This window comes from Lutra lutra, chromosome 2, assembly GCF_902655055.1.
Source record: "Lutra lutra chromosome 2, mLutLut1.2, whole genome shotgun sequence".
NCBI classification, from domain to species: domain Eukaryota; kingdom Metazoa; phylum Chordata; class Mammalia; order Carnivora; family Mustelidae; genus Lutra; species Lutra lutra.
Window position 1 is genome coordinate 55,326,993 of NC_062279.1, and position 17,265 is coordinate 55,344,257.

The 17,265-nt window shown below is 35.5% G+C and overlaps 1 protein-coding gene across 2 annotated transcripts in view; it reads right to left on the reverse strand.

Moving 5' to 3' along the window:
* Positions 1-2,629: 2,629 nt before the first annotated feature.
* Positions 2,630-17,265, reverse strand: part of MTMR9 (myotubularin related protein 9) — a 56,830-nt gene continuing 42,194 nt past the window's right edge. For both annotated transcript variants that reach the window (XM_047717457.1, XM_047717458.1), the window contains 2 exons: positions 14,078-14,229; positions 2,630-7,706 (listed from right to left, as the gene is read on the reverse strand). In XM_047717457.1, the coding sequence (XP_047573413.1) occupies positions 7,543-7,706; positions 14,078-14,229 (316 nt within the window). In that variant the 3' untranslated portion in view covers positions 2,630-7,542. The remainder of the gene's footprint in view (positions 7,707-14,077; positions 14,230-17,265) is intronic.

Below are 17,265 nucleotides of genomic sequence, written 5' to 3' on the forward strand. Positions count from 1 at the left end.
TTATTTCTTGGTTCTCCATTCTGTTCCACTGATTTTTGTGTTTATGCAAGTACAACACTGTTTTGATTATTGTAGGTCTGTAATACACTTGGCCACGATTAAAACATGATTTTAAGTTTTTGAGTCACTTTAATTCTGTCTGGTGTATACAGCATAGAGTTGCATTTTATCACCAAATTTGGAGATTTTTTTTCTTTAAACAGATTGAATCAAGGCCATTCACATTCACTGGTTGTCTGATGTTTGGTTCCAATTGTCCTCTATATTCTTATATTTACTGTGTGTATCATGATATGTTTACTGTATTTTTTTGTTGTTCCTTTGTAGTTTTTATTTCCTTGGGTAGAAAAAAAAATGGAAGATTTTCTAGAGATACATATGTAATACTATTTATAAAGGTAGCTCCATAGACCTTTGTCCTCACCTTACATTCTGTGGTTTGATTTGCTGGGTTTAAATGATACCCTTGACTCCTACCTATTACTTAAATGATAGCCAAGGAGCTTCTTTTACTTTGTCCCCCTTTTTCCTCTTATTTTAAAAATTTCATTATTTCTGCCAAAATGTATCCCTTCTACCCAATTTCTTCTATCCCTTGTATTAATCTTGGGTCTACAATTACAGTATACTTAGCATCCTAATTTACAGTTTTCCCAGTCATCTCTTAATTGGATGAAATTCATTCTTTTACAGATTTCCCAGGAAGTACTCTTGATTATAGCATTACCTGGGGTTCCTGCGTACTTAAAAACTTTGCTTTGACTCCTTAATTATAGGTTGGCTGAATATAAAATCCTTGGCTCATACTTTTGTATAATTTGAAAATGCTCTTCTCCTTATTTATCCTAGTATGTTGTGGAGAATTCTAACCTGATTTGACTTTTTTTCTAGACACACTGAGGATTTTGTTTTCCTCTTTATATTTAGCATCTAATGCTTCTACTAGGATATGTCTTGAAATTGGCCAATCTGGATCCACTTCCACTCAGACATTCTTCATTTTTGGAAGCTCTTCCTGAATTATAGGTTTAAATATTAGTTCTGTCCCATTATTCTTCTTCTTAAGGAACTTCCAATTATTCATACATTGGCTCTTGTTTGTGTGGCCTCTATGTTGAACTCTTTCTCTGTGACTCTTTTCACTTATTTTAAAAATTTTCACTCAGGCCTTTCAAACTTTTCTTTCATATCTTTCGTACACTTTCAGTTGAACCTGTTCTCCCTCAAGGACCTTGTAATTTCAAAGATGACTTTGTCTTTATTCCTCAGATTCTTTCCTGAGTTCATTCAACTCTTGTTTTCTCTCTTCCTGCTTTGTTTTTCATTCACTTCTGTTCTAAGTTTTGTAGTTTATCACATGGGGTGTTTTCTCATATCATATCTGGAGTTTTCCTTAAAAGTATTTATTCCTTTTGGAATGTGTATCAGTTTTCTTCTGTTCAGTGTTTCATTTTGGGGGGTAATTTTCATCAGCTGAGATATTTTATTTTTAATTTTACAGCTCTGTATGAATGTCAACTACTGTTTTCTGTTCACTTTGATTTCTTAAAATTTTTGAAGTGAGTTCAAACTTACAAAAACTTTTTAAGTTTTCTTCTGTAATTGAAGAATTTTCTTCTGTAAAATTCAAACAGACCAAGCTGTGTTGTAGAAGTTCCTCCAATTTAAGCTGGCCTGATGCGTCCTTATAATTAGATCCAGGTTGTGCTTTCCTGGTTTGTTTTTACAAAAATGCCACAAAAGGGGTGCCTGGGTGGCTCAGTTAAGCATCTGACTCTTGATTTTGATTTAAGTTGTGGTCTCAGGGTCCTGGGATCAAGCCCACATCAGGCTCTGTGCTCAGTGCAGTCTCTCATCCCTCTCCCTCCTTATTCCCCCTCACTCACTCACTCTAATAAATGAATAAAATCTTTAAAAAAACAAAAAAAAATCCTAAAATGCCACAAAAGTGATACATTGCTCTTAGTAGTTATGATCCACGATGTTGGTATGTACCATAACTAGTAATGTTAATTGTGCTTGGATAAGATGATATCTGCCTGGTTCCTTCACTGTAAAGTTACTGTTTTCCCCCTTTCTAACTAGCATTTTAAGGAAAGATACTTTGAGACTATATGCTTTCCCTTACAAACTCACCTGCCAGTTATAGCACCCACAGATGATGACTGCCTAGATCAATTATTACTGCAGTGGCTGCCAAATAGTGACTTTCTAATTTTGTCATTCTTCTATGTTTCATAGTTGGCTATCTGGTCTAACAGAGAGCTTTCCCTTTTCCTTCATTGATTTATTCATGGTGATATGAACTGAGTAAACGGAATGCATAATACATACTCAAATCTTGAGAGATATCTTTGAAATATTTATGTAGAAAGGTCATGAGGTCTGTAGCTTAACCTTGAATATTTCAGCAAAATAATAGCAATAAATCACACAATCAGGAGTGTCAAGTCAAATGTGATAAATATTAATTATTCAGTCAAGTTGAACAGTTTATGGGAGATCATTGTACTATTTTGCAACATTTTTGTGGCTCTTTTTTCAAAATATAAGGTTTATATATAGCAGTTTTGAGCTACTGCCAAAACCTTCATAGATATTTGAAAAAAAATTAAAGTCAGTCTATAGATTTAATTTACCAGCATTTGAATATATTCAAATTTTATTACCACTGTCTATAGACATTAAACACTAGCATCTGTGCAACAGTCCTCTGAGACAGAGAGCACACCACACACATCTTATATACTAGGATAACAGTACTATGTTCAACAAGACTGTTTCATGATTAAGTAAACCAAGCTTGACAAAGCAGCCAACTCACCATGAGTGATTCCAGTTTCAGGACATAACTGAACTGATCACATAGGGAACATTACAAATAATATTAAAATGTTACAGAGACTTTAAAAAGTTTAGAATTCTTCCCTAAGACTATATATAGACAGGTTCACATAATAGAAACCTGTCCATTACAGCACTCTGAGGTTTTAGCAAAGCATACGTTATACACATATTTGTCATATAGTGCAATTTTATTATGTAAGACATGAATAATAGTGCACTTAAATCCAAGAGTCACATTCAAATATATCAAGAATACAATCCAAATACCCGGCTATTGAAGAAAGACATATTCTTTTTTTGAATATTACTAAATTGTGCAAGTACATTTTTAGTGTAGATGGTAATATAGCTATAAGGATGCTAAGCAACAGAACTCAGTGTATTTGTGTAGAATAATCCATGTCTCCAAAGATATGCTCATTTTAAAAGTGAAGCAAATGGAAAATGTCTTGGGCAGAGACACAGGCAGTGCTGCACAACTTTTTATTACAAATTACTAATACAGTTAATCTGTATACTCACAGATGGTTAAACAGAATGTTTCTAAACATCAGGAAGCTTTCATCAAGAATTAATTTTCAGGACAATGTAGTGTCTACAGTGACCCCCACTATTTTTCACTAAATTAAGCATAAACTACAGTTCCACAACAGAGTTCAAAAACAGGACTTTTTTAAGGGGAATTTTGATAAGAAGTTCAAACTTTCCAAAACCTCACCCTACAGTTTCACAGGGTCTCATCTGAGCTATTGGTTTAAAGGAAGAAGATGCTATGGACACGATATAAATAAAGACTCAGCGATGGTATAAATAGTTTACTCAAGGAAAAACAAATCAGAAAACTGATACTATAAGGAAATTGGCATTTCATATCGTCTGAGAATAAATATTAATGGAGGAATTAGTCTTTAAATGTTTTTTGTTAAGATGGCAAATTACATAAAAATACTATCTGGTAATAACTTAGGATACCAGCTCTCGAGGCGGAAAAGATCTAACCCACATTAAAGAATAATAAATAACTAATCTATGTTGTCTTGAGGTATAATAAACCTGTATCAGATGTACTGAATGACTTCCTTCTCTGGTAAATTTTGAAGCTGCCAGGACAGGGGATCAAGTACTCTAAAATTTGCCCCTTTTTTGGTCCAGGAAATAACTTTCTGGTAAAGGGTGCTCGTGATAGCCTCTTGTAGTTTTCACTCATTAAATCTGAATATGGATGAATACCAAAATTTTGCCTCAGGTTGGGGTCTGATAATAAGTGAATCTGATGACCTGGTTAAGACTGACAATTAAAATAGCTGATTTCAAAACCAGATCAACTACAATTACATCTCTACTAAGCAGATTTTAATTTATTTTAATTAATTAATTAATTAGAGGGAGAGAGAGAGAAAGAGATATAGCATGAGCAGCAGGGAGAGGGACAAGCAGGCTCCTGGCTGAGCAGGGAGCCCAACATGGGGCTCGATTCCAGGACCCTGGGATCATGACCTGAGCCACCCAAGCACCCTGCAGATTGTTTTTTTTTAAAGTACAGCAAAATGTTCCTTCTATTTTTCACTTCAAGAGACAAACTATTGATCAGACCTTTTCCATGATACTGATTTTTTAATTTATTATAAATACTGAGTGAATCAAAGACTAAAATGTCACTAAATTTCATCCTTTAAAATGAAAAGCAATGACATATCACCTCTGTAAATGAGGCCACAGAATTCAAAGAAAGCTTTTAAATTACCTGTATGGGATCTGAAATGACTAACTGTTGTCTTCCAAAGTTTCCCCAAAAATCACTTTAAAATCTTGTTTTAAATGCCTAATTTCTTTTAGAAATAAAATATATTTATAGGTTGTTTTAATCCTACTAGATTTTATAGTTTCTGCTTGTTTTCTTCTCATTTAATAAAACCAGAATGAAAATCTTGACCAAGCAATTAATTAACTGAAAAGTCTTACCACCCAAAAAGTTTCAAAATCTTAATATAATCAACCAACTATGTTCTTGTGGTTTCTAAAAAAATTGTTAATTTAAAATCTAAAGATCCCTGTATTGCCAATAGAAGACTATAGCAATCTTTTTTATTTTTAGAATATTCTCTGTAGGACCTACTTTTGCATCCCTAAAATGTAAACCAGCCTTTACTATAAATGAATACATAAGATGCTTAATATATATAAACTTGATTATATCTCACTTGATTATTATTGGCTCCTACGGGGTAATTAGTTTGCTCACTAATTCTGCCACACTCTCTTCATTCAAGTTTTTAAAGCCACATTTATCAAAGGTAATTCTCCAAACTTAATGTTTAACAAGTATCTTCTCATGAGTATATCCATTTTATGTATTCTTCTCATCCAAGGAATGGGTAACTTCATAGTATTACTAAAATCCCTCTTTAAAGTATATTGATAACGCACCTTTGACACAGTTCTTGAGTTTGGGAAAACCCTAATATTTGCATTATTAATGTCCCCTTTGAAAATGCACTGATATCAAAGTTCGTTTTTATGACCTATAAACAGAACTGAGGTTTGCACAATCCTGAATTATAAATTAATATTAAAATGCAAAACTTGTCCAAATAGCTTAAGATTACTGCCTCAATAAAAGAAAAAGAAACACTACACTATTACTGGACTCTGTCTCACACATAAAACATTCATCAGGAAGACAGGTTTAAATTGATGGTGTACAATTTCTCCAGGACCAAGCCTAATAAAAGCCCTCATCCATGGAAGCCCAATGGCCAATGTCACCAGTGGGAGTTATTTCTAAAGAATCACTAAAAACAACAACAACAAAACAAAACTCTGAATAGTTGTCCATATGGGTCCGTTAACGGAGAAGGGCTCCTTCATATCTATTTTTGAGACAAAAACAGGAGCAAACAAAAGGATCAGCAGCATGAACAAATGCAGCAAGCAATTTTAAGGGGTGATAAAAAAGCTAGAGTATTTCCTATTTTAAAATATTAATATAAACATTTCACACAACATGGAGATATCAATAGCAAGATCTCCTTTGCTCCTTGCTGTAGCCTTTTGTGAGGGTTTTGATGACTCAAGACTCATAACTATAGCCAAGAAAATAAGTCGAGGGTAAATCTGAGCTTAGAGAAGAAGGCAGGCAAATATGCCAAAGGAGAGTTCTGATATGTGTTGTTGTTGTCCAAGCCTTTTGCTACCAGTCCAAGAAAACAAAAAAGATGAAGTCTGGGCAACTGGAGAAGGAAAGTATTTGCTATTTTCTAAGGTGTCTGAATGTGGCCATAGATTATGCTAAACTAGATATTTTTTGTATTATATTTTTAGCTCAATATATAGCTCTAAAGCAGGGTTCAGTTTTGGTGTGCTTTACACTGAAATGGTTATAAACAGATGGGGTGGAAATGGTATTAAACATTTACTCTTCGACTATCCTTTTAATAGAAAACTAAAATTGATAGTATTTATTAAAATGAACAGTGCCACAAAACAGAAATGTATATAGAAAGCACTGAACCACAAACTTTCAGCGTAGCAGGCATAAACTAGCATAGCATAAATACGGTCATAACATTGAAACATTTCAATCTGTTTCTGCAGTTTAAAACATAGCTGTGTCATGTTCATAAACTTTCACCTCCACTTTAATTAGATTTGCCTAACATAAAAAGAACAAATCAGCAGAGTCAAGATAAATTTTCAAAAGGCTCAGGCCAACATGAAAGGTTTAAGCTTAGTATCAGTAAACTCTTAGAATACTTAAAAATAAAACATAACATAATAAATCTTAACACATATAGATACATGAAACAGTGCAGTAAGAACTTCAGACAAGGGCAGTGCATTTCTGGTTTAAAGAAACCGTACTTGTAGCTTAATTATAACAAACTAACATGTATCCTAAATGATGGTTTAATGGGATATCCAGCACTTGATACACATTTAATATGTATGGTGAAAAACCAATTCAACAGTAATGATACTGTATCAGTAACAAAGACCTACTTTATTTCTATATTGCACATACTTTTACTGTCTACTGTTAAAAGTTACTTCTTAATGTAAATATCAGAGGATTATACTATAATCCTTGTAAAAATATTTACCTTGAATAAATATTCAGATTTTCCTTTCTTGACAAACCAGAATGAGAATGAATTCAGCTTTGTTAATCCAAAGCTATTTTAAAGAGAAGGGCACAGGTGTTGGAAATAGCATGTTAATCACAAAATTCTTGGTTTATCAACCATTTCAGTTTTGAAAAATATTTCTGCATTTGGAGTGTTTAAAAGTCTGATCTTTTTTAAAACTAACAAATATTCCCTAAAGAGATTAATCATATCCTTGACTGGTCTGGAGCACTGTTTGGAAAGTAGACACAGAAAAAATTTTAGGATTAAATGGCATATAACACAAATGGCATTAAATAGGTCACCTGTTTCACAAAAAATAAAATGACTAGCACCTCCTTTCTGCTCCCAAAATAGAGAGGCCTAACAGGCCACATGAAACATGAATAACTACAGTAAGTTTCATTCATAATGTATTGAGAAATCCACTATATTAGAGGGTTCTCACATCTAAAGCCTTACGTTCAAGGCTTCAGTTCACTGTGTAAAAGTGAACTGAAGGGCCAAGGGAGAGAGAGGTGGGATTCAGGTCCTGGAAGGTCCTTATTTATGCAGGTTGTGGGGAGACTTTTCAGGGACTCTCCTGCATTCCATCCTCAGTTTCCAGTTCTGCCAACTGCCTCCTAAGTACATTTACTTTTGCCTGTAATTCCTTGTTATATTCAATGATGTTAACCATTTCTTCATATGCTTCATCCAAATACTTGGAGGATCTGTTCCAACGTAGGAAAATACCTATTGAATCCAGTAAAGGAAGACAGAAGGCAAAAAAAATACATACAATGGATTAACATTATTCCATATATGATATATTCTTTTTTTTTTAACAATTCGCTTCTATATTTATTATACTCTGAAATAGGCAAGTATCTTGAGGTACTAAGAGTGTAACTAAATACACTAAAACATCACTATTTCTTTGTACATAATTTTCATTCTTCAAACCCCCCCACAAAATTATGAAATGAATTAAAACACTATTCTCTGATATATCCAGGATTATAAGTAAGCTGGTAACTTACAATGCCATAAATTTTCCAGTTCCACAATACAAATCTTTTTTTTTTTTCAATTATAGAACTTTACTCAGACCTGTAGGACCTTATAAATGTATAAAATCACTTTCACTACAAAAGTGACACTTATAGCAGAACCATAAACATTGTTATTTAAAAACCTAAACTTCCCAACAAACAAAAGCTTAGGACCAGATGGCTTCACAGATGAATTCTACCAAACATTTGGAGAAGAGTTAATACTTATTCTCTTCAAACTACTCCAAAAAGTTGAAGTGGAAGGAATGTTTCCAAACTCATTCCAAAACCTGATACCAAAACCAAATAAACACAGCACAAAAAAAAGAAAATTGTAGGCCAATAACCCAGATGAAACTAGATGCAACAATCCTGAACAAAATATTAGCAAACTGAATTCAACAATACATGAAAAGCACCATACACCATCAAGCAGGATTTATTCTAGGGATGAAAGCATGGCTCAATACCCACAGATCAACACAATATACCACATTAACAAAAACAAGGATAAAACCAAGTGATCATCTCAACAGATGCAGACAAAGCATTTGATAAAATTCAATAGTCATTTATGATTAAAAACTCACAACAAACTGGGTATAAAGGCCATGTATGACAAACCAATAGCTAACACACACAACAGTGAAAAGCTGAAAGCTTTTCCTCCAGATCACAAATAAGATAAGGAGGCCTACTCTTACTAACACTTTTATTCAACACAGTATTGGAGATCCTAGCCCAGAAATCAGACAAGAAAAAGATATAAAAGGCTCTCAAATTGGAAAAAAAGTAAAACTGCCACTATCTGCAGATTACATAATACTATATATAAAAAATCCTGAAGACTCCACCAAAAAACTATTGAAACTAGTAAATTCAGTAAAGTTGAAGGATATAAAATACACATAAACCCACATTTTTATAAAGTAATAATGAACTACCAGAGAAATTAAGATAAAAAAATTCCATTTATAGTTGCATAAAAAAACCTATGAATAGGAGGAAGATCTTTCACCAAAGAGGTAAAAGAACTAAGACATTGATAAACTGACGACAGCACAAATAAATGGGAAGATATACCATGCTCATGGACTGGAAAATATTGTTAAAATGCCCATACTACTCAAAGTATCTCCAGATTCAATGCAATCTCTATCAAAAGGCATTTTTCACAGAAATTGAACAAATAATCCTAAAATCTGTATGAAAACACAAAAGACCCCAAATAGCCAAAGCAATCTTGAGAAAAGAACAAAGCTGGAGGTATCACCTTCCCTGATATATATTACAAAGCTACAGTGACCAAAACAATATGTTAACAGCACAAAAACAGACACATAGATCGACAAAACAGAATAGAGTCCAGCAATAAGCACCTACTTACACAGTCAACTCTTCAATAAAGGAGGCAAGAATATACAGTGGAGAAAAGACGGTCTCTTCAATAAATGATGCTGGGAAAACTGGACAGCTACATGCAAAACAATGTACGGGACCACTTTCTTATATCATATCAAAAATAAACTCACAATGGATTCAAGATTTAAAGGTAAGAAAGGAAGTGATAAGACTCCTAGAGGAAAGCATAGGCAGTATTTTTTTGACATAAGTTTTAGCAGGAATTTTTTGGATATGTCTCCTCAGGCAAAGGCTAACAAAACCAAAAATGAACAAATGGGACATCTGACTAGAAAGCTTTTATTTATTTATTTATAAAATATTTTATTTATTTATTTGACAGAGACATTGAGAGAGGGAATACAAGCAGGGGGAGTGGGAGAGGGAGAAGCAGGCTTCCTGCTGAGCAGGGAGTCGGATGTAGGCCTTAAGCCAGGATCCCGGGCTCATGACCTGAGCCAAAGGCAGACTTAATGATGAGCCACCCAGGTGCCCCAGACTAGAAAGGGAAAGCGTTTTTTTTTTTTTTAAATTTTTTTTTTAAGATTTTATTTATTTATTTGACAGAGAGAGAGAGAAAGAGAGAGACATAGCACAAGCAGGGGGAGCAACAGGCAGAGGGAGAGGGAGAAGCAGGCTCCCCACTGAGCAGGAAGCCCGAAGTGGGGCTGTCCCAGGACCCCGGGATTGGGATCATGACCTAAGCCCGAAGGCAGCCGCTTAACAAATGAGCCACCCAGGTGCCCCATGACTAAAAAGCTTTTAAACAAGGAAGGAAACCATCAACAAAACAAAAGGCAACCTACTGAATGGTTATTTTCAAATGATATAACTGATAAAGGGTTACTATAAAATATATAAAGGAATCACTTAATTCAACATAAAAAAATCCAATTTAAAAAAAAGGTGTATGACTTGAATAGACATTTCTCCAAAAAAGATATATAGATGGCTAAGAGACACACAAAAAGATGCTCAACATCACAAATTATCAGGGTAAAATGCAAATAAAAACCACAATGAGTTATTAGCTCATACCTGTCAGAATGGCAAAAAGACAAGAAATAACAACCACTGGCAAGGATGCAGAGAAAAGGGAAACCTCATGCTCTGTTGGTGGGAATGCAAAATTGTGTAGCCAATATGAAAACCAGTATGGAGATTCCTCAGAATATTAAACATAAACTACTATATGATCTAGCATTTCGACTTCTGGGTATTTATCCAAAGAAATGAAGACACAAATTCCAAAAGAATGCACCCTTATGTTAACTGCAGCATTATTTATGATAGCCAAGGTATGGAAGCAACCTAAGTATCCACCAACAGATGAATGGGTAAAGAAGATGTGGTATATATACATCACAATGGAATACTACCCAGTCATAAAAAAGAATGACATCTTTCTATTTGCAACAACAATATGAGTCCAGATGGTATTATGCCAAGTGAAATAAGTCAGGTAGAGAATAATAAATACCACATGATTTCACTTAGATGTGGAATCTAAAAATGAAAACCAAAACAAACAAAAGAAAATAGAACCACACTCACAGATACAGAGAACAATTTGATAGTTGCCACAGGGGAGGGAGATGGGGTGATGGACAAAATAGAAGAGGATTAAAAGGCACAAACTTCTAGTTATAAATAAAACATGGGGATGCAATGTATTAGAGTTAATAACAGTGTAACAACTTTGTATGGTGACAGGCTGTAGCAAGACTTACCGTGATGATCACTGTGTAATGTATGTAAATGTTGAATCACTATGTTGTACACCTGAAACTAATTATATGTCAACTACACTTCAATCAGGGAAAATAATAAAAACCTAAATTCAGTGCTCTGTCTCTTAAGAGGTGCTCTTTTAATTCTACAGGCACGTCCTTCTTTTCCCAATAATTATCCTTTTATTATAGACTAAAAGGAAACATTTCCTCATCTGCACAGATCTACATTAACTGTACCATCCCAACATCATGGGTTAAAGACATTCAAATAAGGAGGTACAAAAACTTTCCAGGCAGTAATATTTCAGTAGCTGGTAAGTTCATAAAGGTTTTACGATTCTTTAAAAACACTTTCTATAAACCAATCTGCCAGAACCATAAAGTTACTCTCCATCAGAAAGGGAAAACAGAAACATAGCTTGAAGAATGGACTTCGTGGATTTTTCCATTATATGAGCCTGTGTTTGAAATCCTGTTCTACAATTCAGGAATGACTTAACACTAATGGTTACCTGTGATGTAAACATAAACAGAAGAGAGACATTTTAAGGTCAAAGAGTAATCTCGTTATACAACCCATATACCCACTATGAGAAGATTTTACCTTGCACAGAATTTCTTCCATTTCTAAGCTGGGGCACTAAGCATATACGGAAACTCTGTTCTTAATGGAATGGTAGGAATTCATTCATGTAACAAGATTTCCTCTAATCACTTCATCTCTAAACTCTCAATAAGGTTTGGTAAAAACTAGTTTAATTATCCCTTAGGCCATCCAACTCCAATTATGGCTTTTCTCCCAAGTAGCTAGTCTCTTACTTTATGTATTAAACATGACAGTGGCTTCTAGGTAAACTGTCCCAGAAATCTTTAACAAAAAGTTTGGATGTAAGGTCTCACTGAAGAGCTCACTGATCCTGCACAGGTGACTGTCTACAACAATTGAGAAAGTAGGCAAAGAGAAGTTCTGAGCAGCCAGAAATTTCCAAGCACTAAAGCTCAGACTCCAAGAATCTGGAGACTATCTGAGGCTGCTTTCTCACAAATCTAACTTGGGAACACCTCAACAGATAAGATTAGAAGCATAAACCGAGGAGGAAGGAAGGCAGCTAATGACAGATATGCCAAGAGGAATGAGAGGTAAGAGCTGACATCCAGACAAGTGAGAGACCCAGTCTCAAACAGAGAGCAAAGCAATCTGAGGCCCTTTTACAGTTAAAGGGCAGTTTCCCACATATGAACTGCCCTTGTGGGCATAACATATTAAAACATGGTATAATAGCTGAATTTGTGGCAATTCAGTTCAATTACCAAACAGCTAGCATTCCTTGTGTGTAGACTTTGTGCTGTTTAATACAAAGATGAGGGGTGCCTGAGTGGCTCAGTCAGTTAAGCCTCCGACTCTTGGTTGAGATCATGATCTTGGGATCCTGGGATCAAGCGCTGTGCTGGGCTCAGTACAAGAGTATGCTTGAGATTCTCTCTCTCTCCTCCCCCTGCTCATGCTCTCTCTTTCCTCAAATAGATAAATGAATCTTTCAAAAATACGAAGATGAATAAAGATGTACTTATTACCTTCAAAATGATTAAAAAGAAATGGCATTTTGTAATCTTTGTTTAATGGATGGCTAATATATTTTAGATTTTGGTTAGATTTTTAAAAACAAGCTTTGGTATTTATGGAGATAAATTTCAGGAGTCTGAAAAATTAATGTAGGTTAAATACCTTCTTTAGAATGGACTGGAAAATTAAGTATGAATTATTGTTCCCATGAACAATGAGATATGTACATCAGTGCATAGATAACATTATGTATGTTTATAGAACCTTACCAGAATAACTGGTTCATTAACGCTTCAATTGCATTTAGCAAAGTAAACTTTCCTAATGGCTATTTAATAAAGGACACAGAAACCCTCTGCTTGGAGCTTAAAATTTATTCCTATCCCAACTACCTACAAACTTTTTTACACATGTACTTTCCCTAACCCATGAGAATGAGAATACCCAAAGCGGGAAAAAGATCCAAAAACAACAAGTGTTGGCAAGGACATGGAGAACTTGAAACCCTTGCGCACTGTTGGTGGAACTGTAAAATGGTGCAACTGTTATGGAAAATGGTATGGTGGTTCCTCAAAAATTAAACAGAATTATCATATGATCCACCAATTCCACTTCTGGGTACATAACCCAAAAAATCAAAAGCAGTGTCTTGAAGAGATATTTGTGCATCTGTGTGCCAACAGGTAGAAGCAACCCAAGTGCCCACCAGTAATGTAAGAATGGGTAAAAAAAAAAAAAATGTGGTAAACCCATATGATGGCAAACTATTCAACCTTAGACATTCTGACACAGGCTACAATATGGATGACTCTTGAGGACATTATGTTAAGTGAAAGAAGTCAGTCACAAAAAGACAAATACTGTATGATCTCGCTCATATGAGGTATCTAGAGTTGTCAAACTCATAGACACAGAAAGCAGAAAGGTAGTTACCAGGGGCAATGGGAAGTTGTTTAGTGAGTAGAGAGTTTCAAATTTGCAAGAAGAAAAGTTCTGGAGGCCTGTTTTGTAACAACAGGAATATACTTGACAAGAATGAACTATATACCTAAATATGGTTAAGTTGGTAAATTTTAGTCACAATTAAAAATAATCATGTATCTTCCTACCTAGGGAAAATGTCCAATATTAACAGCAGTATCCATCGAATAACCACTGTTTATTTCTGAAATGGTGGCTGAACAAAACAAGTGTGACTAGATAACACATGTGAAAGAACCATGTCCACACTGAGAAAAAAAGAGCAGTCACACACAGCTCTGAGTATCAGGTCCACTCACCATCTTCAAATATTAACAACAGCGGGTACTCAGAGGCAGTTCAGAGAGGATCCTTGACTATCAACAAAAAGTCTGCAAAAGATGCACAGCTTACCTTCCCATAGCTGAAGACTCTGTGGAGCGACTGAAGGCCAGATGACAAGATTGTTGGCTTCAAAGAGAGGATTGGTGAACTTACTCAGTTCACCAGGCCGATTCACCCAAGACCACAGAGACATCGTTTTCTGCTGCAGCTTCAACTTACATCTGATTAAGGAAGAAAATTGCCATTAAAGCAATTACATGGTAACAACCATCATTAAATGCTCCTCCCCAGAGGACAGTTTCTTCTCTGTGTATATTAAAACTTTTAACAGATGAATAAAATGTTGTAGAATAACAATATTTGTCAGAAAATCCAACCAGCATTATAACTCTCAGTAATAAAACAAGGATAAAACCAGAATCTGGTCATGTTAGGCATAGTGTTAAACAATAACCCAGAGAACAGAATGTTACTATATACAACTCCTTTACTGTATCTGGAACTGTGTTTTATTTTTTAAAGATTTTACTTATTTAGTTGATAGAGAGCGAGAGCATGCATCAATATAAGCATGGGGAGAAGCAGAATCCCCTCTTAAGCAGGAAACCTCACATGGGGCTTGATCTCAGGACCCTGAGATCATGACCTGAGCCAAAGGCAGACACTTAACTGAGCCACCCAGGCACCCCGGCACTGTATTTTAATTTAAAATAACTAAATATAAAAATAACTTTCTTTTTTTGTTTTGGAAAAGTCTAGAATGCAAAGAACAAAGATTAGAGACATATTAAAAATGGAGGTTGAGTCAAATCTCAAAGCCTAAAATTTTTTAGAGACTTAGCTTCTAGGACAAATAGATTACATGTACATAAAATGCAGATGGACTGTCAAAGAATAAAAATGAATATATCTTGATGTAAATACAGATACGATCTACATTTATATACAATGAACAGCCTTCATAAGAATCACCCTGGAGTGCCTGCGTGGCTCAGCTTGTTAAGCAAACTGCCTTCGGCTCAGGTCATGATCCCAGAGTCCTGGGATGGAGTCCCACGTTAGGCTCCCAGCTCCATGGTGAGTCTGTTTCTCCCTCTGCCCTTCTCCCCTCTCATGCTCTCTCTCACTCTGTCTCTTTCTCTCTCAAATAAATAAATAAAATTAAAAAAAAAAAAAAACAAAACACCTGGAATTCTGTAACACTCTTTTATCATAGAATAAACTCACAGGGATGGAAAGTGAACTGGTACATTTAAAAAAAAAATTTTTTTTTTATATTCATTTTTATTCTTTTTTATTCTCAGGGTCCTGAGATCAAGCCCCATGTGAGGTTTCCTGCTTAAGAGGGGATTCTGCTTCTCCCCATGCTCGTATTGATGCATGCTCTCGCTCTCTATCAACTAAATAAATAAAATCTTTAAAAAATAAAACATAATAGGGGTGCCTGGGTGGCTCAGTGGGTTAAGCCGCTGCCTTCAGCTCAGGTCATGATCTCAGGGTCCTGGGATCGAGTCCCACATCGGGCTCTCTGCTCAGCGAGAGGCCTGCTTCCCTCTCTCTCTCTCTCTGCCTGCCTCTCCGTCTACTTGTGATCTCTCTCTGTCAAATAAATAAATAAAAAATCTTTAAAAAAAAACAACAAACATAATAACAAATAACAGAATTTAAATTTTATTTAAAAAATAAAACATAGCCAAAAAAGAAAGGTACCTAAGGTTTCTCAGAGCATAGTTTAAAACGCTGCATGTAGGTGTGGAACTTCTGGAACGATAGGGTACGGATAGCTACATATCTCCTCCAAAAAGTAAAGAAAAGAGTGGCAAAAACAGTCAAAATAAATACTTTCACAACTCTGGAAATTAACAAAAGGCTTGTGACAATCTGAGGAACACTCATTCAAGAAAAACTAACCTCTGAAAGAACAGTATTCCGACCATTTTAACTTGGCCAATGCCAACATCCTTTCCCCAGCTCTGCAGTATCACTGCAAACCAGCAGCCTTATTGCCAATAGAGGGGCAAACCAGCCTTGGAGCTCCTCAAATAATAACACCCTCAGAGCATGTCAATATTTCACAGTGTCTTCCAGCTCCCGGGTAAAGCCTCCTTTGTAGGGTATTGTGGTCATTTGACTTGACTCACAGTTTTCTCAGAGGGAAAAGCCCTATTCCCCAGGATATTTGTCAAAAACAATTGGCGGGGAGGGGACAAAACAAAGGAACAAATAAACAATGAGCCAGAACTATTTAACATCACAGTTGCCTGAGGCTGCCAAGCCAGTTGGGGCAAATAAGAGCCTAGGGAAAATAAAAGATTTGGGGAATGAGATTTCCTTGGGCAGCAGGGGTTGGGATGGGGGCTTTTAAAGCTCTGACCTACTCCTGGGAATTCAAAAGGGTGTGCACATGCCTAGGAAATGCTTGGGATAGCCCCAATTCTTTCTCCTCTGGCTGAACCGAGGCCCTGTATAAGCTGATGGTGAGAACAGAGCTATGAACTAACTACCTGAGCATTTAAGTCATGTCTAACACACATATAGGGCGCCCCTCAGCAAAGGAGGTAAGAATTAATCATTCAGAAAGTAGAGAATCTAATTTCCAGATTTGCCATATTATATTACCTAAAACATCAGTTTTCAAAAAAAGCAAATTACAACACACATAAAGAAACAGGAATGTGTGGACAATACTCAGGGGTAAAAAAAGGAAATTGTCCCTTGGGAGCGGCAGAACATATTGAACTTACTAGACAAAGACTTTACTTTATTTAGGATTTTTATTTATTTATTTGGGAGCAAGCAAGAGAGAGAGCACGAGTGGGGGGAGAGGCAGAAGGAGAGGGAGAAGCAGACTCCCTGCTAAGCAGAAAGCACCACGAGGGGGTGGATCTCAGGATGCCAGGACTCTGGGATCATGACCTGAGCTGAAGGCAGATACTGAACTGACTGAGCCACCCAGGTAATCCCACTAGACAAAGGCTAAATTAGCTATCATAAATGTGTTTGAAGAGCTAAAAAAAAAAAATGCCTGAAAAATTAAGGAAAGTAGGATAACAATGCTATACCAAATGGACAATGTCAGTAAAGAGGTAAAAGTTATAAAAAGAAATAAACAATTCCTGATTTTAAAGTATAAATGAAATGGAAAAAATGACCACAGAAGTTCAACAGTGGATTTAAGCTGGCAGAAGCACTAGTGAATTTGAAGACAGGTGAATTAAGATTATTAATTTCTGAAGAAAAGAAAGAAAAATTGAAGA